Source organism: Garra rufa, chromosome 16 (genome assembly GCF_049309525.1).
Source record: "Garra rufa chromosome 16, GarRuf1.0, whole genome shotgun sequence".
NCBI lineage: Eukaryota > Metazoa > Chordata > Actinopteri > Cypriniformes > Cyprinidae > Garra > Garra rufa.
Window position 1 is genome coordinate 7,344,008 of NC_133376.1, and position 25,729 is coordinate 7,369,736.

Genomic DNA, 25,729 nt, shown 5'->3' on the forward strand with positions numbered 1-25,729 from the left:
ATTGTTAAAATAGGCCATGTGGTTCAACCGTAATGTTATGTGGCTATGAGAATACTTCTGTTTGCAAAGAAATCAAACAAAACAACAATTTTATGCAACAATTTTTCTCTTCCTTGTCAATCTTCAATGCGCGCTCATGAAAGTACCTTGAATGTGTCAGTTGCATTGCTGTCTATGCAGGGTCAGAAAGTGCTTTGATTTCATCAAAAATATCTTAAAGGGATAGTTCACCCAAAAATGAAAATTTGATGTTTATCTGCTTACCCCCAGGGCATCCAAGATGTAGGTGACTTTGTTTCCTCAGCAGAACACAAACGAAGATTTTTAACGAAAACCGGTGCAGTCTGCCAGCCAAATGATAGAGGTGGATGGGCACCAAACCTTTAAAAGTAAACAAAAACATGCACACACAAATCCAAATTACACCCTGCGGCTCGTGACGATACATTGATGTCCTAAGACACGAAACGATCGGTTTTTAGTGAGAAACTGAACAGTATTTATAATTTTTTTTACCTTTGATACACAGCCACGTCCATCTGTCCTGAGCACGAGCTTTGAATCCGGCACATTACATGTGAACGCGCTCTGAACGCCGTAAGGGGAAATCGGTTAAAAGTCCCGGATGAGTTTGCGCATGCAAATGTAATCTTTTAGCTTTAAATCGGTTTGAACAATCAGGATAAGCGCAAGTAATTACCATTTTGAATAGCCGCTATACTCACAATCTCTGTGCTCTGTGTGAACAATGAGTGTCGTATATACACTCGACAGATCGCTTCCGGCGTTTGCGTATTCTCCGCCAGAGCGCGTTCACATGTAACGAGCCTGATGCTAAACTCGTGCTAATGACAGATGGACGTGGCTGTGTATCAAAGGTAAAAAATGATAGAAATACTGTTCAGTTTCTCACAAAAACCAATCGTTTCATGTCTTAGGACATCAGTGTATCGTCACGAGCCGCAGGGTGTAATTTAGATTTGACTGTGTATGTTTTTCTTTCCTCTAAAGATTTGGTAACCATTGACTGCCATTATTTGACTGACAGACTGCACTGGTTTTCGTTAAAAATCTTCGTTTGTGTTCTGCTGAGGAAACAAAGTCACCTAGGATGCCCTGGGGGTAAGCAGATAAACATCAAACTATCATTTTTGGGTGAACTATCCCTTTAATCTGTGTTTCGAAGATAAAGGTCTTACAAGTTTGGAATGACATAAGGATGAGTAAGTAATGACAGATTTTTTTTTTTTTTTTATCCTTTTAACATCCTTTAACAGTGCAGTATGCCAGGGACTTGTGTGAATGAGTTCTAAGCGAGACAGCCGTGTGTTTGTGCTGTGCTCAGGTCCAGCTTGGCAGCCGTTTTGACCCAGATTGCTGGAATATCCCATTTCAAGCAGACAGCCAGGCTGCGAGGGTGAACCGCTGGAATGCTTTTCAGACCACACGCCTACTTCACTCGTAGCCCCTGCAGTCAAGGACAGCCAGTGTTCAACAATGCTGTCAAATTTCACAAGTGATTAACTCATATGGGCTTTAATGGCCAATGCTGATATGATATCTAGAAAGCAAGGTGCCAATAAAAGCATCAGCTTTGATATGTAAAATCTGAAATATTTATGGAATGTAAACACATTTTTACAATTGTACCCACTTTTTTTCCATCAGTTTAATCCTTTACTCCCTTTCTCATTTGATCATCCCTAAGCCATTCGAATAATTCAAATTAACGCTGTTCATTTGAACTTTTTCTACTTTTTCCCTTTGCATTACTTAATAGTTTTCACAAAAATATATAATAATCAGAAATGTTTCTTGAGCAGCAAATCAGCATATTAGAATGATTTCTAAATAATCATGTGTAGGGTTGCAAAGGGGTGGAATATTTATGGTAAATTTCTGGAAACTTTCCAAAAACCCATGGAAAATTCCCCAAAATTTTTTGCAACCTTAATCATGTGACATTTAAGACTGTAGTAATGATACTAAAAATTCAGCTTTGCATCACAGAAATAAATTGCATTTTAAAATAAGTTATTTAAAAAAATGGTTATTTTAAATTGTAATAATATTTCACAATATTACTCTTTTTATTGTATTTTAGATCAAACAAATCCAGCCTTGGTGAGCATAAGCTTTTTCAAAAAACAAAAATCTTACCAAACTCAAAGTTTTAAACAGTAGCATCAATATGTAACTCTGGACCACAAATCCAGTCTTAGGTAGCAGGGGTATATTTGTAGCAATAGCTGAAAATACATTGTATGGGTCAAAATTATAGATTTATTTGCCAAAAATCATTAGGATATTAAGTAAAGATCCTGTTTCATGAAGACATTTACTAAATTTCCCACCATAAATATATCAACATTTTGGTTTAGTAATATGCATGATTTTGACAATTTTAAAGGCTATTTTCTCAATATTTTGATTTTTTTGCACCCTCAGATTCCAGATTTTCAATATAAATATGGTCTATCCTAACAAAACATACATCAACGGAAAACTTACTTTTCAGATGATAAAAAAAATTGACCCTTATGACTGATTTTGTGGTCCATGGTCACATATAACAAAAATTAATCCTAATTAAAAATATCCAACAGTATTTCTCACATTTCGTACCAAAACCCAATTTTTCAAAACAACCTCTGGTCCAGCTCAAAGCACAAAACACAAACACACGATAGCTTTTTTTTTTTAAGCCCTGGCAACAAGACAAATCCAAAAGTGCATGTTTTTCAGTGGTTTGAGATTGTTTTGGAGTACTTTTGGAAAGGTGCTGGTGTCGTGCGACAGATGCGTGTGTACCAAGTCCCAGAAAAGCCCTTTCAATGCACAGACTGAAGACTAGTTTCACTTTTATTTGACATTCAAATGTTACTTTCTACTGGATACAAGCAATATCTGTGTTTCAAACCACCTTTGACTGTGAAAGCACTTGTACTGAAAACATGCCAGTATCTGCAAGTACAACTGATAACAACACTTAGCTGAGCAAGTTCTACATGATCCAAACTAGTCAAAACAACAGCAGATAAGCACACTCTTAATATGAATCTCTCAGTGCTGGACTTGATGGGAAAATTCCAAACGTGTCACAAGTCTGAATCCACACCCAGAGGTGCCCGATTCAAATCATCTGCAGCGGCCAAAAACATGTATTGAAGACATCAGCCACATTTAAATGCATGAATATTAAGTGATACTCACAAGCAAATAACGCTACACCTTTTCTCAGAAAAGTACAGGCTATTCAAAAATATTTAAACTACAGTCAAGCATGACAAGATTTGAAAAAGTAGTTAGCTACACGTGACACGACAAGCTACAAACAAAGTGTGTTTCTAATGCTGGATGTCTCTCTTATTTGACCCATCCAACAAACCAGCTGACGAGTTGATTCAGGTGTGTTTGATTAGGACGAGTCTGAAAATGTCTACATTGGTGTGCCTCCAGGAACAGGGCTGGGAAACCTTGTATTAGTGTGTTTAGCTGGATCACTGAATGGCTACAAACAATTTGCCTACATGTAGATGTGGCTGTAATTAATTTGCATTTAAATGCATTACATCACCATTCAAAGCATGCGATCGTGCTTACTCTTAAAGGGATAGTTCATCTTACCTTTAAAAACACAAATTAAAGGATTAGTTCACTTTCAGAATAAAAATAATTTACTCACTCCAATGTCATTCAAGGTGTCCTCAGTTTTTTTCTTCAGTCAAAAATAAATTGTTTCTGACTCTGAGGAAAGCATTCCAGGATTTTTCTCCATATAGTGGACTTCAATGGGAATCAATGGGTGAAGGTCCAAATTGCAGTTTCAATGCAGCTTTAAAAGCGCTCTACATGATCCCAGCCTAGCAATAATGGTCTGATCTAGTGAAATGAATGGTCATTTTCTAAAAAAATAAACATTTATATAATTTTTAACCGTAAATGTTAAAAACTTATTCACGTTGGAAAGGTCACATGTGGTTAGGGTTGGGTATCGAGAACCGGTTCCATTTTAGAACCGGTTCCAAATTTATAAGAACTAGGTATTCAATAAGATACGTGCATTTTGGCTCCGCTTAACGATTCCTGCGTTCACAGTTTAATGTCATTTTGAAGTATGAAATCAACAGTGAACAACGGTCCAGGCGTGGGAATCATTTCTGATTTCATTTCTGATTTCTCTTTCACATTTACCGTCCAAAATGCACAAAAACGCATCAGTATATCATCATAAACATGTGTAACAGTATTTTTAGATTTGTGTGCGTTCGGTTTTAAAGAGACAGCAGCCTAATAAACATGTGCTGCCTGTCATTAATGTTAATCAAAGAACAAAAAAGTATTCACTGATCTTGACTGAATATCTTTTGTAACTTTAAAGAGGATTAATCTACATTTCATTTATGAAAAGAAAACTATGCAGTGTTTGTAAATTTTTGATTTAAATTTCTGTACCTGTAATTTGTTCAGTTGTTTTTATTTATGCTATTGCCCATTTATTTGCTTGTTCCTATTTTATTACTGACTGTTTACTTTGTCTTAACAATTTAATGTTTGACATTTATATTAGTCTAGTTGTTTTTGCAGTGGTAGTTTTTGTTAAAACCACAGATAAAAGTTCCTTTAAGGCTTAAGTGTTCTGTAGGGTGCTGATTTTTCCTCATGTTATTCAGCTGCAAATAAAAGCTTTGTAAAAAATGCAGAGTAAAAATGTTTGGCCTAATTTTCTATTGACTTTATGTCATTGGAATCGAAACTAGGAATCGTTAAGAATCTGAATCAATAAAATAAAAACGATACCCAACCCTCCATGGGGTTAGTTCTTTATCTGTGTATAGTCGTGGCCAAAAGTTTTGAGAATGACACAAATATTAGTTTTCACAAAGTTTGCTGCTAAACTGCTTTTAGATCTTTGTTTCAGTTGTTTCTGTGATGAACTGAAATATAATTACAAGCACTTCATACGTTTCAAAGGCTTTTATCGACAATTACATGACATTTATGCAAAGAGTCAGTATTTGCAGTGTTGGCCCTTCTTTTTCGGGACCTCTGCAATTCGACTGGGCATGCTCTCAATCAACTTCTGGGCCAAATCCTGACTGATAGCAACCCATTCTTTCATAATCACATCTTGGAGTTTGTCAGAATTAGTGGGTTTTTGTTTGTCCACCCGCCTCTTGAGGATTGACCACAAGTTCTCAATGGGATTAAGATCTGGGGAGTTTCCAGGCCATGGACCCAAAATTTCAACGTTTTGGTCCCTGAGCCACTTAGGGTGCTTTCACACCTGCCTTATTTAGTTCGGTTGAATCGCACTAGAGTTCGTTTTCCCTGTTGGTGCGGTTCGTTTGGGCAGGTGTGAATATAGCAATCGCACTCGAGTGCGCACCAAAAGCGGACCAAAGAAGCGTACCGAGACCTGCCTGAAGAGGTGGTCTCGGTACGCTTTCAAACGAACACTGGAGCGGTTCGTTTATGGTGAGAACATGAACCGAACTTGAACAGACCCAACCGCAAAAAGTACTGCACCTTTTTGGACTAATCCAGCTGCCGTAGTCTGCTGCGCTGTTCATTATGGGATGAGGACAAGTATTTGTTGACAGTTAGCGTTTTAGCAACATAGCCCCTTGACAGCTCGCGGACAAACTTGGAGTTGTGAGGAGGTGCGGAGCCTCATAAATTTGGTCTGATGATCATATAGGTCCCAACTTTCAAAAACTCACAAGAACATCACAATCTTTCTCATTGTTTAAGGTGCCGTTCACATGTCGCGCCTAAAAACGCGTGGAAAGCTTGCGCTCCAGTGGCGTCTGCCGTTGCTAAGCAACCATGACCTGCGCTCTCCATAAATACGCTAAGTTTCAGCAAAGGATAAATGGATTTTTCAGCATTAAAAATCGCTTGCAGTAGCTCTGCTATTATATTTATTAAAAAATGTTTATTCCTGTATAAGTTGTTCCTCCAACTTGCCAGTGCTTTCAATGTTATTAAGGGAAAGGATGAAGCTGATTGGTTGGTTCATGTCACATGACCTGCGGTGTGCTTGCAGCATCCTGAAAAGTTGAGATGTTTTTACCTCGATGCGGCGCGTTCGCGAATTGAAAAAACGTGCCTAACAGTTTAGAAAATACGTTCAATACACTGATCTATATAATTCTCTATTATAGATCAGTGGTTCAATGACACGATCTGGCCAACGAGTGATGTGGATGTTGTCACATGACTGCATTTTGGTTCGTTTCAACTGGTTCGGACCAGAGCAATCAGTGTGGTGTGAAAAGGACCCAAAACGGCAGAAAAATGCTACAATGTATCATTTGTTGCCCTTGGTCCGGACCAAACGAACCGAACCACAGATGTGAAAGCACCCTTAGTTATCACTTTTGCCTTATGGCACGGTGCTCCATCGTGCTGGAAAATGCATTGTTCTTCACCAAACTGTTGTTGGATTGTTGGAAGAAGTTGCTGTTGGAGGGTGTTTTGGTACCATTCTTTATTCATGGCTGTGTTTTTGGGCAAAATTGTGAGTGAGCCCACTCCCTTGGATGAGAAGCAACCCCACACATGAATGGTGTCAGGATGCTTTACTGTTGGCATGACACAGGACTGATGGTAGCGCTCACCTTTTCTTCTCCGGACAAGCCTTTTTCCAGATGCCCCAAACAATCGGAAAGAGGCTTCATCTGAGAATATGACTTTGCAGTCCTTTCGCCATACTTTTTGCAGAAGATCAATCTGTCCCTGATGTTTTTTTTTTGGAGAGAAGTGGTTTCTTTGCTGCCCTTCTTGACACCAGGCCATCTTCCAAAAGTCTTGGCCTCACTGTGCGTGCCGATGCGCTCACACCTGCCTGCTGCCATTCCTGAGCAAGCTCTGCACTGATGGCACTCCGATCCCGCAGCTGAATCCTCTTTAGGAGACGATCCTGGCGTTTTCTGGACTTTCTTGGACACCCTGAAGCCTTCTTAACAAGAATTGAACCTCTTTCCTTGAAGTTCTTGATGATCCTATAAATTGTTGATTTAGGTGCAATCTTAGTAGCCACAATATCTTTGCCTGTGAAGCCATTTTTATGCAACGCAATGATGGCTGCACGGGTTTCTTTGCAGGTCACCATGGTTAACAATGGAAGAACAATGATTTCAAGCATCACCCTCCTTTTAACATGTCAAGTCTGCCATTCTAACCCAATCAGCCTGACATAATGATCTCCAGCCTTGTGCTCGTCAACATTCTCACCTGAGTTAACAAGGCGATTACTGAAATGATCTCAGCAGGTCCTTTAATGACAGCAATGAAATGCAGTGGAAAGTTTTTTTCGGGATTAAGTTAATTTTCATGGCAAAGAAGGACTATGCAATTCATCTGATCACTCTTCATAACATTCTGGACTATATGCAAATTGCTATTATAAAAACTTAAGCAGCAACTTTTCCAATTTCCAATATTTATGTAATTCTCAAAACTTTTGGCCACGACTGTACATACAGTTCTTTAAGGTAGGGTTGGGTTAAAAACTCCATCTCATTTTCTCCTCCTACTTCAAAATCGTCTGACATCTCTTTGTTTTAGTTTTTTTTTTGTAAAGGGTGTTTGACTTTGAATGTTTGCATTTGCAAATACTGGGACCTTTCCAACGTGATAACTTAATGAGTGAAGTCGAGCAAATGCAAGACATTTTAAGATTAAGATAAGATTTTTAAGAAAATGACAGATCGTTTTGCTAGATAATACTTTTATTTCATAGGCTGGGATCATGTAGAGCCCTATGAAATTGTACTGAAACAGAAATTAGACCTTCAACCAGTAGGCCACCACAGAAGTCCATTATATGGAGAAAAATCCTGGAATGTTTTACTCAAAAAAAAAAAAAATAATAATTTAGACATAAATGTCTAATTTTTCATTAAAAATATATTCAGAAATGTCTCAGTTTTCATTAAAAATATATTCATTTGTGTTTTGAAGATGAACAAAAGTCATACAAGTTTGGAAATACTTGATGGTGAGTAAATAATGAAAAAAATATCAATTTTTGGTGAACTGTCCCTTTAACACAAGCCTTTAGTCCACATACAGTATGGGGCATGTGATTTATGTGTGTTTATGTCACCTGATCATCTTCACTGTCTGAAGCCTCCATGCTCAAGGAAATCTGGGTCAAATCCACCGACTGCAATGATAAAGACACATATTACAATCATTTCCTGTTTGAATGTTTGACATAAAATGTGTTTGTTAACATTAGTTCACACACTGTGAGATAATTGAATTTTTGATTAACTAACATTAACAAAGATTATTAAATAGTGTCATAATGCTTGTTAATACAATAATTAACATTACCTAATAGAACCTTATTGTAAAGTGTCACCCACAGTCATATGCTTGCCTGAAATACATTTTTACTTATTTGATAGTCTAGAATAAAATTTCAAAACTCACTCCCACTATGTGAGATTTTCTAAATTAAAGAGCAGCTTTGGTCTCGCTGTGCTCAAGTTCAGGGAAGGTGAGGACAGGGACTGTGTACATCTCTGAAGAGATTTGAGGGGAGGCAGGTAGAGCGAGGGGAACGGCATTGCGCCTAATCCTGTTAGAGCACTCAGCAGGGAGCTTCCTGTCTTTTCAATCATTCCCCGTGATGTCTGAGGCTCTTACACGCTTTCCACAAAGCCAAAAATACCCAGGCATGCAGAGCACGTTCATCACAGTGTGTCTGATTGCTTGACTTTATATATAGTTTGATTTGGTGATGAAAGCTCAACGTGGTTATGAGAAAACTACTTCAAAATAAATGTGTAAAAATGTATATTTTAGTTAATGATTTTACCAATATAAGAGGGATCATACAAAATGCATGTTATTTTTTATTTAGTACTGACCTGAATAAGATATTTCACAAAAAAACCTTTACTTATAGTCCACAAGAGAAAATAATAGCTGAATTTAAAAAAAAATTACCCGGCTCAAAAGTTCACACACACTTTGATTTTTAATACTGTGTTATTATCTGAATCATGTTTTGTTTGTCCTGAAGAGCTAAACAGTTAGTTTTTCATCATTTTTGTGTTTTTGAACCCTTTCCAACAATGACTGTATGATTTTTAAATCCATCTTTTTACACTGAGGACAACTGAAGGACTCGTACACAACTTATTACTGAAGGTTTAAACACTAACTGATGCTCCAGAAGGAAAAAAAACTATGCATTAAGGGGTTGAAAACTTTTAGAATTTGAAGATCAGGGTAAATGTAACTTATTTTGTCCTCTGGGAAACATGTAACTATCTTCTGTAGCCTCTGAAGGGCAGTGCTAAATGAAAAAAAAAAATGATATTGAGGCAAAATAAGAAAAATGTAAATTTCTTCATTCTGTTCAAATGTTTTCACCCCTCAGTTCTTAATGCAACGTATTTTCTTCTGAAGCATCAGTGAGCGTTGAACCTTCTGTAATAGTTGCATATGAGTTCCTCAGTTGTCCTCAGTGTGAAAAGATGGATCTCGAAATCATACAGTCATTGCTGGAAAGGCTTCAAATACACAAAAAATGCTGAAAAACCAAAGAATCTGTGGGACCTGAAGAATTTTTCTGAAGAACAGCAGCAGTTTAACTGTTCAAAAGGCTCATGACCAACTATAACTAAACAAACCTACAAACAAACAAACAAAAAAGCACAGCTGTGGATTCAGGTAACAACACAGTATTAAGAATCAAGTGTATGTAAACTTTTAAACGGGGTCATGCATTTTGTATGAGCCGAGCCCTCTTTTTTTTGGTAAAGTAATTCACACAGGAATCAAACGTTTCTTATCTTTTAATATCAAAAACCTGTACATACTATTAAAACATACTTTAAAAACTCAAAACTTCCCTCCCAGTGAAAAAACTTTTCATTTATCGAAACCAGTCAGTCACAGTGAGCTAAGAAGCAAGTAGGATAGATATTTTTTATTCCAAAACACCCGTACATCTAATGATAAGAGTAACACATGTCGAAATCTGTCAAACCTAGTGCTTTTTCTGTTTGAGTGAAGCAACTACAGCTCTGCAGATCTTTCTGGAAAATCTCAACATTAGAAACGAATGACTGAAGTTTATTTTTAACAAGGTTTCTGATCACTTACGTCTGATTTTAAAAATTGTGACATATTTCAGCAGTCTGTACATTTACATATCAAAGCTATATTAGTGCTATAGAAAACCATGAGTCTAAACTGATGTGAAATGTGAATGTGAAAGTGCAGAGAGGTGTACCGTGTGAGGAGGTGTGGCCAGCACAGTGTGGAGGCTGGAATACTCCGGGGGGCTGCAGGGAAGACCATCATCTTCAGAAAGAGCCCCTGCGTCCTCTCCTTTCCTCCCACACAGGAGTGACGGCGGAGAGCCCAGACGAATCGCCTGCTTTAGCTGGAGCTACAGACAGGACAGAAACGTGATTCATCATTAACAGCTCAAACTGATTAATCAGAATACTAATACTACTACTGCCTACTATATTGTACAGTAATGTGCCAACATGAGACCATTTACAAGTTCAGTGTGATTAAAAAAAAAAGAAAATAGTACTTTTATTTAGCAAAGATGCATTAAATTGGAAAAATTCAATACAGTAAAGTTACAAAAGATTTCAAATAAATGCTATTATTTTGAATTTATTAGAAGCATATTAGAATGATTTTTGAAGCAGTATGCGACACTGAGGACTGGAGTTATGATGCTGAAAAAAATCAGCTTTGCATCCCAAGAATAAATTACATTTTAAAAATATTACAGTACAAAATATTTCAGATTATTACTGTTTTAGTTGTATTTTTGATTAAATAAATGCAATCCTGGTAGCATAAACATAAAAAAAGTTCACTGACACCTACATTTTCAATGTAGTGTATGATGACAATATTTTTTATTTTTGAGTGAACTATCCTTTAATAAAAAGGAAAATACATTTAAATCAAAACTAAATGCTAGTCAATGCAATCAGACACGTCTGAGAAATTCATTCTGCTTGGTCTCAGCTATTTTTAGATGATCTGCTTCTTTTAAACTGAAAGTGGCTGATTCCTCTCTTAATGGACTGGTAACTTTCATTGCTGAGCTGCTTTCATGTCTGGCTCAGTGACAGAGTGCCTATCCGGTATGTCTACTGGTAATACGCTAACCGCATCAAGCTACGCTAAGTAGCATTTAATCAATGCTAAGACACAAGTGAGACAAACGTATTTGTGAAAGTAGGCCACTGTGGGCATCCTGTAGTGACTTTTAATACATGTAAACATGACTTAATATTTATAAACTTACTGTACATCGTATGCACATTTGTTTAAGGAAAATGTTTTAGTTCACATTTGTTTTGTTTTTATTGTCTATCAGTGACATTGACAATGATCCCTGCTGTCTAGATTGGGCTGGTGGCAAAACGTCAACAGTGAAAATCTCAAGCTCTTTGTCTTGAGGCTTAGACCTGCTAATTTTAAACCAAAGTCCAGTGGCATCACTAATACTCATTAAAGAAAGAGGACAGGAAAGAAAACATACTTTATACACTCCATCTGAGCACAGAGGCAACTTTCCAGATACAGTCCAACCAAAAGTTATTCAGACACCAGATATAATTTGTGGGTGCAGGACACTAGAGTTCATTTATGTAAGTGAGGATAGCAAAATAAAGTAAACTGAGACATATTATACCCCAAAATTGTTTATACAGTGGACTACCAGTAAAACTGATGAAAATTTGGGACTAAAAATTATTAATAGACACTTTGACCTGACCATGTTTTGCTTAAGTGTTTTTTTTTCTTTAATTGCTAATGTGACCTTTTTACCCCACAGACTTGAGCTTAATGAAATTAAGCATTGCTTGTCAACAAAGTATTGATTTTTGGTTGATTTGGTTGATCCATTAAATACCTTTCTATCAAAGTTATCTGACATTATCAAGATGAATTTGTTCTGACAGTTTAAAACTAAGTTCTTGTCATATTTTATTACCATTTTTCAAACTATAGCAAATAAACTTTGATAATGTGAGAAATGTTGATGGTGTCTGAATAAATTTTGATTTGACTGTAAATGGGTTAAAATCGTTTTTAGTATTTATAACTTAATCAAATTATCAGTAAAAATAGGAAATGCTTAACCCTCAGAAAATTTTGATTTTTTAGCATCAGGAGGTGAAACTAAATATTACATAAGTGGTTTTATTTTATATTCTTTTTACTTGCAATTAAAAAATGTTTCATGTTAAATGACTGGTTAATACCGTAAATGTACTGTGTTGTGTTTTTACTAATTATTTTGGTTAATACACATATAACAATTTTATTTTAAAAGTAAATTACTGTAGATATTACTGTAGATAGAGCAGCTTCATAATGTAACTAATAAAATATTAACCTGAAAATTTCTGGTAAACTTCAAAAACATTCCCAAAATTTTGGAAACCTTCGAGGATTTTTTTTTTTTTTTTTTTTGGAAATTTTCGGAAAGATTCTGGAAATTTACTGAAAATTTTCCACCGCTTTGTAACTCTAATTGTTTTTAATGAATTTAAGTAACATACTTAATTGTGACCATAAATTCTGAAATAATTTTAATTATAAGTAATAAATAATAAACATTATAAATGCATTATATATATAAAAAAAAATGTATTATTATCTGCATGCAATTTTGTGAAAATGTTGTTATTTACTGTAGCTTCACAAAATCTCTCTGGAAATTTTGCTGGACAAGCTTTTTAAAATAAATAAATAAACATTTACATTTAAATAAACATTATTTTTATTTAATCATTATAAATGCATTATATAAATAATTTATAAATGTATTATATTGCATGTAATTTTGTAAAATATTTTGTAAAATTTTTGTAGCTTCACAAAAATGTTTGGAAATTTAGCTAAAAAACCTTTTAAAATAAATAAATACATAAATATTTACTTTTTTTATTGGATGCTGTTGTGAAAGTCAAGACCTCTCAGAGTAGAACAGGACAATATTAAAATACACTTTTATGATATTTCGTAAAACAAATTTGAATATGTCTGATAACTGAATGATGATAATAATAATAAAAAAAATAAAAATAAAAAAGCTTAATGGTATGACCTTAAAAATAAATTCTGAATATATCACCAGTAGTTGTATTCCAGAGCATTAAGCACAATTTATATATGAATAAATCATAACTAGAATACCTGTAGAGATTTCACTTTTCCATGAATGCTGTCCTGGGACGCCCCCAGACTCTCATTAGTCTCTGATGAGGGCGAATCAGAGACGAAGACACTGTCATGTGACATGGCTTTATTTCCCATGTTGATCTTGGATCTTTGAACGAAAAAGGGAAACCTTTTTATGTCATATATAATTGGCAATGTGTAATATTGGCATATGAGAAAATAGATAAATAACAGAAATGTAATATAGTAATAAAAATCAAACCCGTGGTCATTGTCGCTGTTGGCGTGGCTGATGGGTGCCTCTGAGGTGTTCACATCGTCACTTGACTGACTGGCCTTCAAAACATTTTCACTCGATTGAGCAGGACTGTCCTTCCTCTTTTTCTTCACAAAAAAATTCTTGAACGTCTGGAATTTGGACTTCTTCTTCCCTAGATTATAAACACAACAGAAACATATTTAAATGAGTACCACTTGTGAGAGAATCTCAAAAGAAAATCTTGAATTTTGAGAGGTTTGCATACAGCAAACACACGACATATGCTTACAATTAGTCAGAGTTCATATATCTAACCAAAATAAGTTCAACTGGCAGACGATCATGTTTGCTGGCCCTCAAGTCTTAGAAATTATGTAGCAATTATGTCATGTTGTAAATTATGACGCAAATACCACTTGCACTAGGGTCAAGTTAATAAAGTGAGGAGTCCTACTGACCGTGGTAAAGTATTTCTGACAGCATATTTTTACTAATTCGTTTTTTGGACTAAAAGAATCCTTAAATGGTTTAATACATCTATTAAAATGTGTTTATATAATAACTATTTAACAAATGTCATTGTAGACCCATAAATATTCCCTGCTGGGTGCTTATGTAACACAAAGTTATCTTTAGCTGCCAAGTCCTAATTGTATTATTGAAATGGCTTCATAATTGATCCTCTGTTACTTTTGTTTTAAAAACCCTTTTGTTAGTAGGCCCAGTGAGGTTTAATATTGAAAAATTTCACACAGCGATACTGTTGAACATACAACTGAGCCCCCATATGGAGCAACATTTAGTGTTAAATCAAGGGATTTCTTAGGTAATCAATGATGCAGTTCACTGGAATACAATTAAAGTCTTGTTTTCATCATACAGATGCCTCTATGTGTAGTGGCTAATTGAAATAGCCACTAATTCGATATTTTTCATGCATCATGACATGTGACTATGACTTCAGCTGCAATGTACAGCTTAGATACAGTGTTGGGGATTTCAGCCGGTTTTAACAATTAGATTACAAAGTGATTTTATTCATCCCAAAGGTTAACAGTCAGAAAGGCTTAAAAAGCCAAAGCAAACATTAAAAGGTCAGTCTCATTCTAAAAAGCCAGTGGTCTTTAAAGAAGCCATGTGAACAATACTGGGATGACGACCTTTACTAGTAAAGTCATTCTTTCTACTGAGAACAAACAATTCTCAGTGATGGCTTGCACTTGTTGGGGGTCGATTTTTAAAAACAATAGACAACCCCCATTTGACTGTTTTCAACATCCCAGATCTATTTCTATTATGACAACTTTTAGAAGATTTTAGCATGGTAATGGATATGACAGTGTTAACGTATTTGGTCTTGGCAGAATAGATCTGTTATGCTGCTGCTGTTGGATATTGCTGTTGTAGTAGATTATTGCTCAGGCTGCTGCAGCAAAACAAATACAGAAACTTGCCTCTTGCCAATACAAATGCCCAGGGTGTGATTTGTGAAAACTTTGTGAATTATTTGATTTAGAACGGGACCTCAATCCGCGTATCGTGAATTATTTGATTTAGAACGGGACTTCAATCCGCGTATTGTGAATTATTTGATTCAGAACGGGACTTTAATGCGCGTATCGTGAATTATTTGATTTAGAACGGGACTTCAATCCGCGTATCGTGAATTATTTGATTCAGAACGGGACTTGAATGCGCGTATCGTGAATTATTTGATTCAGAACGGGACTTCAATGCGCGTATCGTGAATTATTTGATTCAGAACGGGACTTCAATGCGCGTATTGTGAATCATTTGATTCAGAACGGGACCTCAATCCGCGTATCGTGAATTATTTGATTTAGAACGGGACTTCAATCCGCGTATTGTGAATTATTTGATTCAGAACGGGACTTCAATGCGCGTATCGTGAATTATTTGATTCAGAACGGGACTTCAATGCGCGTATCGTGAATTATTTGATTCAGAACGGGACTTCAATGCGCGTATCGTGAATTATTTGATTCAGAACGGGACTTCAATGCGCGTATCGTGAATTATTTGATTCAGAACGGGACTTCAATCCGCGTATCGTGAATTATTTGATTCAGAACGGGACTTCAATGCGCGTATCGTGAATTATTTGATTCAGAACGGGACTTGAATGCGCGTATCGTGAATTATTTGATTCAGAACGGGACTTGAATGCGCGTATCGTGAATTATTTGATTCAGAACGGGACTTCAATCCGCGTATCGTGAATTATTTGATTCAGAACGGGACTTCAATGCGCGTATCGTGAATTATTTGATTCAGAACGGGACTTCAATGCGCGTATCGTGAATTATTTGATTCAGAACGGGACTTCAATGCGCGTATCGTGAATTATTTGATTCAGAACGGGACTTCAATCCGCGTATCGTGAATTATTTGATTCAGAACGGGACTTCAATGCGCGTATCGTGAATTATTTGATTCAGAACGGGACTTCAATGCGCGTATCGTGAATTATTTGATTCAGAACGGGACTTCAATGCGCGTATCGTGAATTATTTGATTCAGAACGGGACTTCAATGCGCGTATCGTGAATTATTTGATTCAGAACGGGACTTCAATCCGCGTATCGTGAATTATTTGATTCAGAACGGGACTTCAATGCGCGTATCGTGAATTATTTGATTCAGAACGGGACTTGAATGCGCGTATCGTGAATTATTTGATTCAGAACGGGACTTCAATGCGCGTATCGTGAATTATTTGATTCAGAACGGGACTTCAATGCGCGTATCGTGAATTATTTGATTCAGAACGGGACTTCAATGCGCGTATCGTGAATTATTTGATTTAGAACGGGACTTCAATCCGCGTATTGTGAATTATTTGATTTAGAACGGGACTTCAATCCGCGTATCGTGAATTATTTGATTTAGAACGGGACTTCAATCCGCGTATTGTGAATTATTTGATTCAGAACGGGACTTGAATGCGCGTATCGTGAATTATTTGATTCAGAACGGGACTTGAATGCGCGTATCGTGAATTATTTGATTCAGAACGGGACTTCAATGCATGTATCACAAATCATTTGATTCAGAACGGGACTTCAATGCATGTATCGCAAAACATTTGATTCAGAACGGGACTTCAAAACGTGTATCGCGAATCATGTGATTCAGAACGGGACTTTAATGCGCGTATCGCAAAACATTTGATTCAGAACGGGACTTCAATGCGCATATCGCGAATCATTTGATTCAGAATGGGACTTCAATGTGCGTATCGCAAATCATTTGATTCAAAGCGGGACTTCAATGCGCGTATCGTGAATCATTTGATTCAGAACAAGACTTCAATGCACGTATTGCGAATCATTTGATTCAGAACGGGATTTCAATGCGCATATTGTGAATCATTTGATTCAGAACGGGACTTCAATGCGCATATTGTGAATCATTTGATTCAGAACGGGACTTCAATGCGCGTATCGTGAATTATTTGATTCAGAACGGGACTTCAATGTGCGTATCGCGAATCATTTGATTCAGAACGGGACTTCAATGCACATATTGTGAATTATTTGATTCAGAACGGGACTTCAAAGCATGTATCACAAATCATTTGATTCAGAACGGGACTTCAATGCATGTATCGCAAAACATTTGATTCAGAACGGGACTTCAAAACGTGTATCGCGAATCATGTGATTCAGAACGGGACTTTAATGCGCGTATCGCAAAACATTTGATTCAGAACGGGACTTCAATGCGCGTATCGCGAATCATTTGATTCAGAATGGGACTTCAATGTGCGTATCGCAAATCATTTGATTCAAAGCGGGACTTCAATGCGCGTATCGTGAATCATTTGATTCAGAACAAGACTTCAATGCACGTATTGCGAATCATTTCATTCAGAACGGGATTTCAATGCGCATATTGTGAATCATTTGATTCAGAACGGGACTTCAATGCGCATATTGTGAATCATTTGATTCAGAACGGGACTTCAATGTGCGTATCGCGAATCATTTGATTCAGAACGGGACTTCAATGTGCATATCGTGAATCATTTGATTCAGAACGGGACTTCAATGTGCATATTGGGACTTCAATGCGCATATTGTGAATCATTTGATTCAGAACGGGACTTCAATGCACATATTGTGAATCATTTGATTCAGAACGGGACTTCAATGCACATATTGTGAATCATTTGATTCAGAACGGGACTTCAATGCACATATTGTGAATTATTTGATTCAGAACGGGACTTGAATGCGCGTATCGTGAATTATTTGATTCAGAACGGGACTTGAATGCGCGTATCGTGAATTATTTGATTCAGAACGGGACTTCAATGCGCGTATCGTGAATTATTTGATTCAGAACGGGACTTCAATGCGCGTATCGTGAATTATTTGATTCAGAACGGGACTTCAATGCGCGTATCGTGAATTATTTGATTCAGAACGGGACTTGAATGAGCGTATCGTGAATTATTTGATTCAGAACGGGACTTCAATGCGCGTATCGTGAATTATTTGATTCAGAACGGGACTTCAATGTGCGTATCGCGAATCATTTGATTCAGAACGGGACTTCAATGCACATATTGTGAATTATTTGATTTAGAACGGGACTTCAATGCATGTATCGCAAAACATTTGATTCAGAACGGGACTTCAAAACGTGTATCGCGAATCATGTGATTCAGAACGGGACTTCAATCCGCGTATCGTGAATTATTTGATTCAGAACGGGACTTGAATGCGCGTATCGTGAATTATTTGATTCAGAACGGGACTTCAATGCGCGTATCGTGAATTATTTGATTCAGAACGGGACTTCAATGCGCGTATTGTGAATCATTTGATTCAGAACGGGACCTCAATCCGCGTATCGTGAATTATTTGATTTAGAACGGGACTTCAATCCGCGTATTGTGAATTATTTGATTCAGAACGGGACTTCAATGCGCGTATCGTGAATTATTTGATTCAGAACGGGACTTCAATGCGCGTATCGTGAATTATTTGATTCAGAACGGGACTTCAATGCGCGTATCGTGAATTATTTGATTCAGAACGGGACTTCAATGCGCGTATCGTGAATTATTTGATTCAGAACGGGACTTCAATCCGCGTATCGTGAATTATTTGATTCAGAACGGGACTTCAATGCGCGTATCGTGAATTATTTGATTCAGAACGGGACTTGAATGCGCGTATCGTGAATTATTTGATTCAGAACGGGACTTGAATGCGCGTATCGTGAATTATTTGATTCAGAACGGGACTTCAATCCGCGTATCGTGAATTATTTGATTCAGAACGGGACTTCAATGCGCGTATCGTGAATTATTTGATTCAGAACGGGACTTCAATGCGCGTATCGTGAATTATTTGATTCAGAACGGGACTTCAATGCGCGTATCGTGAATTATTTGATTCAGAACGGGACTTCAATCCGCGTATCGTGAATTATTTGATTCAGAACGGGACTTCAATGCGCGTATCGTGAATTATTTGATTCAGAACGGGACTTCAATGCGCGTATCGTGAATTATTTGATTCAGAACGGGACTTCAATGCGCGTATCGTGAATTATTTGATTCAGAACGGGACTTCAATGCGCGTATCGTGAATTATTTGATTCAGAACGGGACTTCAATCCGCGTATCGTGAATTATTTGATTCAGAACGGGACTTCAATGCGCGTATCGTGAATTATTTGATTCAGAACGGGACTTGAATGCGCGTATCGTGAATTATTTGATTCAGAACGGGACTTCAATGCGCGTATCGTGAATTATTTGATTCAGAACGGGACTTCAATGCGCGTATCGTGAATTATTTGATTCAGAACGGGACTTCAATGCGCGTATCGTGAATTATTTGATTTAGAACGGGACTTCAATCCGCGTATTGTGAATTATTTGATTTAGAACGGGACTTCAATCCGCGTATCGTGAATTATTTGATTTAGAACGGGACTTCAATCCGCGTATTGTGAATTATTTGATTCAGAACGGGACTTGAATGCGCGTATCGTGAATTATTTGATTCAGAACGGGACTTGAATGCGCGTATCGTGAATTATTTGATTCAGAACGGGACTTCAATGCATGTATCACAAATCATTTGATTCAGAACGGGACTTCAATGCATGTATCGCAAAACATTTGATTCAGAACGGGACTTCAAAACGTGTATCGCGAATCATGTGATTCAGAACGGGACTTTAATGCGCGTATCGCAAAACATTTGATTCAGAACGGGACTTCAATGCGCGTATCGCGAATCATTTGATTCAGAATGGGACTTCAATGTGCGTATCGCAAATCATTTGATTCAAAGCGGGACTTCAATGCGCGTATCGTGAATCATTTGATTCAGAACAAGACTTCAATGCACGTATTGCGAATCATTTGATTCAGAACGGGATTTCAATGCGCATATTGTGAATCATTTGATTCAGAACGGGACTTCAATGCGCATATTGTGAATCATTTGATTCAGAACGGGACTTCAATGCGCGTATCGTGAATTATTTGATTCAGAACGGGACTTCAATGTGCGTATCGCGAATCATTTGATTCAGAACGGGACTTCAATGCACATATTGTGAATTATTTGATTCAGAACGGGACTTCAAAGCATGTATCACAAATCATTTGATTCAGAACGGGACTTCAATGCATGTATCGCAAAACATTTGATTCAGAACGGGACTTCAAAACGTGTATCGCGAATCATGTGATTCAGAACGGGACTTTAATGCGCGTATCGCAAAACATTTGATTCAGAACGGGACTTCAATGCGCGTATCGCGAATCATTTGATTCAGAATGGGACTTCAATGTGCGTATCGCAAATCATTTGATTCAAAGCGGGACTTCAATGCGCGTATCGTGAATCATTTGATTCAGAACAAGACTTCAATGCACGTATTGCGAATCATTTCATTCAGAACGGGATTTCAATGCGCATATTGTGAATCATTTGATTCAGAACGGGACTTCAATGCGCATATTGTGAATCATTTGATTCAGAACGGGACTTCAATGTGCGTATCGCGAATCATTTGATTCAGAACGGGACTTCAATGTGCATATCGTGAATCATTTGATTCAGAACGGGACTTCAATGTGCATATTGGGACTTCAATGCGCATATTGTGAATCATTTGATTCAGAACGGGACTTCAATGCACATATTGTGAATCATTTGATTCAGAACGGGACTTCAATGCACATATTGTGAATCATTTGATTCAGAACGGGACTTCAATGCACATATTGTGAATTATTTGATTCAGAACGGGACTTGAATGCGCGTATCGTGAATTATTTGATTCAGAACGGGACTTGAATGCGCGTATCGTGAATTATTTGATTCAGAACGGGACTTCAATGCGCGTATCGTGAATTATTTGATTCAGAACGGGACTTCAATGCGCGTATCGTGAATTATTTGATTCAGAACGGGACTTCAATGCGCGTATCGTGAATTATTTGATTCAGAACGGGACTTGAATGAGCGTATCGTGAATTATTTGATTCAGAACGGGACTTCAATGCGCGTATCGTGAATTATTTGATTCAGAACGGGACTTCAATGTGCGTATCGCGAATCATTTGATTCAGAACGGGACTTCAATGCACATATTGTGAATTATTTGATTTAGAACGGGACTTCAATGCATGTATCGCAAAACATTTGATTCAGAACGGGACTTCAAAACGTGTATCGCGAATCATGTGATTCAGAACGGGACTTCAAAACGTGTATCGCGAATCATGTGATTCAGAACGGGACTTTAATGCGCGTATCGCAAAACATTTGATTCAGAACGGGACTTCAATGCGCGTATCGCGAATCATTTGATTCAGAATGGGACTTCAATGTGCGTATCGCAAATCATTTGATTCAAAGCGGGACTTCAATGCGCGTATCGTGAATCATTTGATTCAGAACAAGACTTCAATGCACGTATTGCGAATCATTTGATTCAGAACGGGATTTCAATGCGCATATTGTGAATCATTTGATTCAGAACGGGACTTCAATGCGCATATTGTGAATCATTTGATTCAGAACGGGACTTCAATGTGCGTATCGCGAATCATTTGATTCAGAACGGGACTTCAATGTGCATATCGTGAATCATTTGATTCAGAACGGGACTTCAATGTGCATATTGGGACTTCAATGCGCATATTGTGAATCATTTGATTCAGAACGGGACTTCAATGCGCATATTGTGAATCATTTGATTCAGAACGGGACTTCAATGCACATATTGTGAATCATTTGATTCAGAACGGGACTTCAATGCACATATTGTGAATCATTTGATTCAGAACGGGACTTCAATGCACATATTGTGAATCATTTGATTCAGAACGGGACTTCAATGCACATATTGTGAATCATTTGATTCAGAACGGGACTTCAATGCGCATATTGTGAATCATTTGATTCAGAACGGGACTTCAATGCGCATATTGTGAATCATTTGATTCAGAACGGGACTTCAATGCGCATATTGTGAATCATTTGATTCAGAACGGGACTTCAATGAGCGTATTGTGAATCATTTGATTCAGAACGAGACTTCAATGAGCGTATTGTGAATCATTTGATTCAGAACGGGACTTCAATGCGTGTATCGTGAATTATTTGATTCAGAACGGGACTTCAATGCGCGTATCGTGAATTATTTGATTCAGAACGGGACTTCAATGCGCGTATCGTGAATTATTTGATTCAGAACGGGACTTGAATGAGCGTATCGTGAATTATTTGATTCAGAACGGGACTTCAAAGCATGTATCACAAATCATTTGATTCAGAACGGGACTTCAATGCATGTATCGCAAAACATTTGATTCAGAACGGGACTTCAAAACGTGTATCGCGAATCATGTGATTCAGAACGGGACTTTAATGCGCGTATCGCAAAACATTTGATTCAGAACGGGACTTCAATGCGCGTATCGCGAATCATTTGATTCAGAATGGGACTTCAATGTGCGTATCGCAAATCATTTGATTCAAAGCGGGACTTCAATGCGCATATTGTGAATCATTTGATTCAGAACGGGACTTCAATGCGCATATTGTGAATCATTTGATTCAGAACGGGACTTCAATGCGCATATTGTGAATCATTTGATTCAGAACGGGACTTCAATGAGCGTATTGTGAATCATTTGATTCAGAACGAGACTTCAATGAGCGTATTGTGAATCATTTGATTCAGAACGGGACTTCAATGCGTGTATCGTGAATTATTTGATTCAGAACGGGACTTCAATGCGCGTATCGTGAATTATTTGATTCAGAACGGGACTTCAATGCGCGTATCGTGAATTATTTGATTCAGAACGGGACTTGAATGAGCGTATCGTGAATTATTTGATTCAGAACGGGACTTCAAAGCATGTATCACAAATCATTTGATTCAGAACGGGACTTCAATGCATGTATCGCAAAACATTTGATTCAGAACGGGACTTCAAAACGTGTATCGCGAATCATGTGATTCAGAACGGGACTTTAATACGCGTATCGCAAAACATTTGATTCAGAACGGGACTTCAATGCGCGTATCGCGAATCATTTGATTCAGAATGGGACTTCAATGTGCGTATCGCAAATCATTTGATTCAAAGCGGGACTTCAATGCGCGTATCGTGAATCATTTGATTCAGAACAAGACTTCAATGCACGTATTGCGAATCATTTGATTCAGAACGGGATTTCAATGCGCATATTGTGAATCATTTGATTCAGAACGGGACTTCAATGCGCATATTGTGAATCATTTGATTCAGAACGGGACTTCAATGCACATATTGTGAATCATTTGATTCAGAACGGGACTTCAATGCGCATATTGTGAATCATTTGATTCAGAACGGGACTTCAATGCACATATTGTGAATCATTTGATTCAGAACGGGACTTCAATGCACATATTGTGAATCATTTGATTCAGAACGGGACTTCAATGCACATATTGTGAATCATTTGATTCAGAACGGGACTTCAATGCGCATATTGTGAATCATTTGATTCAGAACGGGACTTCAATGCACATATTGTGAATCATTTGATTTAGAACGGGACTTCAAAGCATGTATCACAAATCATTTAATTCAGAACGGGACTTCAATGCGCGTATCGAAAATCATTTGATTCAGAACTAGACTTCAATGCACGTATCGCAAATCATTTGATTTAGAACGGGACTTCAAAACATGTATCACGAATCATTTGATTCAGAACGGGACTTCAATGCGCTTATCGAAAATCATTTGATTCAGAACTATACTTCAATGCACGTATCGCAAATCATTTGATTCAGAACGGGACTTCAAAACATGTATCACGAATCATTTGATTCAGAACTAGACTTCAATGCACGTATCGCAATTAATTCGATTCAGAACCGGACTTCAATGCGCGTATCAGAAATCATTTAATTCAGACCAGGACTTCAATGTCCATATCGCAAATCATTTGATTCAGAACAGGACTTCAATGTGCATATCGCGAATCATTTGATTCAAAACGGGACTTCAAAGTGCATATGGTGAATCATTTGATTCAGAACAAGACTTTAAAACGTGTATCACAAGTCATTTGATTTAGATCGGGACATAGGAGTGGCTTCACGGGATGTTTTACTCCCACCAGGGATAAAAATAATTCAGCAGAGGCAGGGATGCATAGACCCCCATCCCCCGGGAAATCGCACACTGCATACGTCGATATGGTGCTGTGAATATTTTTAAGAAATACTCCTGCTACACACTTTATCATAGCAGATGTAAACAGGTGGAGCTGGGGAAGGTGGAGGGTTTCAGAGGAACTCAGCCATTTAAATGTAAAGCAGTAAGCTTATTGGCTGCGTATGCAACATGAACCAATCAGCTTGTGCCAAGTAGTTTAATGCTGAGAATATCATCGGTTTGCGTTAAGGACCCATCAGCCTGCACCATCTAGAGTTTCATGATAGAACTCAGCATTTATCCTAACAAAAAACTGACTCTAATTACAACTCCAATCCAACAGAATTTGGCTAACATCATAATACTATAAAGACGTCTTTACTCAGCTGAGTTAAGGCTGCTTTTGTGCCTGCTCAAAATTCTGTGTAAAGTAATGGCACATGACCCACCTCAGTCGCTAATATCAAAGCATACACCTGTATATTAGCTGTGTAAATGCATTCATGCCACCTCCGAGTAGCATTAAGTGGTCTATTTAAAGAACCCTAAATGCCACTTCAGTGCCAAATGTACACTGCAAGATGGTACAGAAGTGCTTCTGAAGTGGCATTCAGGTGACTGTTTAAAGAAACTCAGAGGTGGCTTAAATGCATTTACACAGCAATGATAATATACTTTGACACTAGAGGGCTGAGGTGGGTCAGAGCTGGCATTATTTAGTCAGGCTTTTATGTGACATTACATCTTTACACAGAATTTTGTGCAGGCACAGAGCAGCCTTACGGTGTGTTCACACGGGGCGCAAGCGTCAACGCTTCCCATTGACTTTGAATGGGTGACGTCAAGCTTTGCCGAAAGGAATTGTGGATCCGTCGGCGGCGCTTCACTCGCGTTGCTCGCGGCAGAAGTTGAGAAATTTTCAACTTCTGCCGCGAGCAACGCCAGTGAAGCGCCGCGTCAGCCAATCAGATCGCTCTATGCAAATACAGTGGCCAGGCGGCAGCCAATCACGTTCATCCTGTTCAAGAGCAGCATTTCATTGGCTGACGCTGCTATGACCATAAACGTCAGCCACGCCTTCCGTTAAGCGTTGACGCTTGCGCCCCGTGTGAACACACCGTTACTCAGCTGTGTAAAGATGTCTTAATAAACATACGGGGTCTTAACAAAGGCCTGCTCAAATTTAGTTTAAAGACACAATGCTGCATCAAAGCCAGACTAAATTATGCCAGCTCTGCCTCACCGCATTCTCTATCAAAGCATACAGTTGTATATCAGCTGTGTACTAAATGCATTCATGCCACCTCTGAGCAGCATTAAATGATCTGTGTAAAGACATCTAAGTGCCACTTCAGAAATGCTTCTGTGCCACCTTTGCTATGCATATTTGGCAAAATGCTTCTGAAGAGGCATTCAGGTGACTTTAAAGCACCTCAGCCTCTAGAATCAAAGCAAACACTTTTAAATACTGTGTAAATGCATTAATGTCACCTGTGAGCAGCATTTAACAGTCTGTGTAAGATGCCTAAATACCACCTCAGAAGCACTTCCGTGCCACTTTTGCA

At 37.8% G+C, this 25,729-nt stretch overlaps 1 protein-coding gene across 4 annotated transcripts in view; it reads right to left on the reverse strand.

Annotated features, from left to right (window-relative positions):
* Positions 1–25,729, reverse strand: part of LOC141288308 (uncharacterized) — a 79,953-nt gene that overhangs the window by 13,102 nt on the left and 41,122 nt on the right. For all 4 annotated transcript variants that reach the window (XM_073820430.1, XM_073820432.1, XM_073820431.1 and 1 more), the window contains 4 exons: positions 13,451–13,619; positions 13,204–13,336; positions 10,259–10,417; positions 8,114–8,173 (listed from right to left, as the gene is read on the reverse strand). In XM_073820430.1, the coding sequence (XP_073676531.1) occupies positions 8,114–8,173; positions 10,259–10,417; positions 13,204–13,336; positions 13,451–13,619 (521 nt within the window). The remainder of the gene's footprint in view (positions 1–8,113; positions 8,174–10,258; positions 10,418–13,203; positions 13,337–13,450; positions 13,620–25,729) is intronic.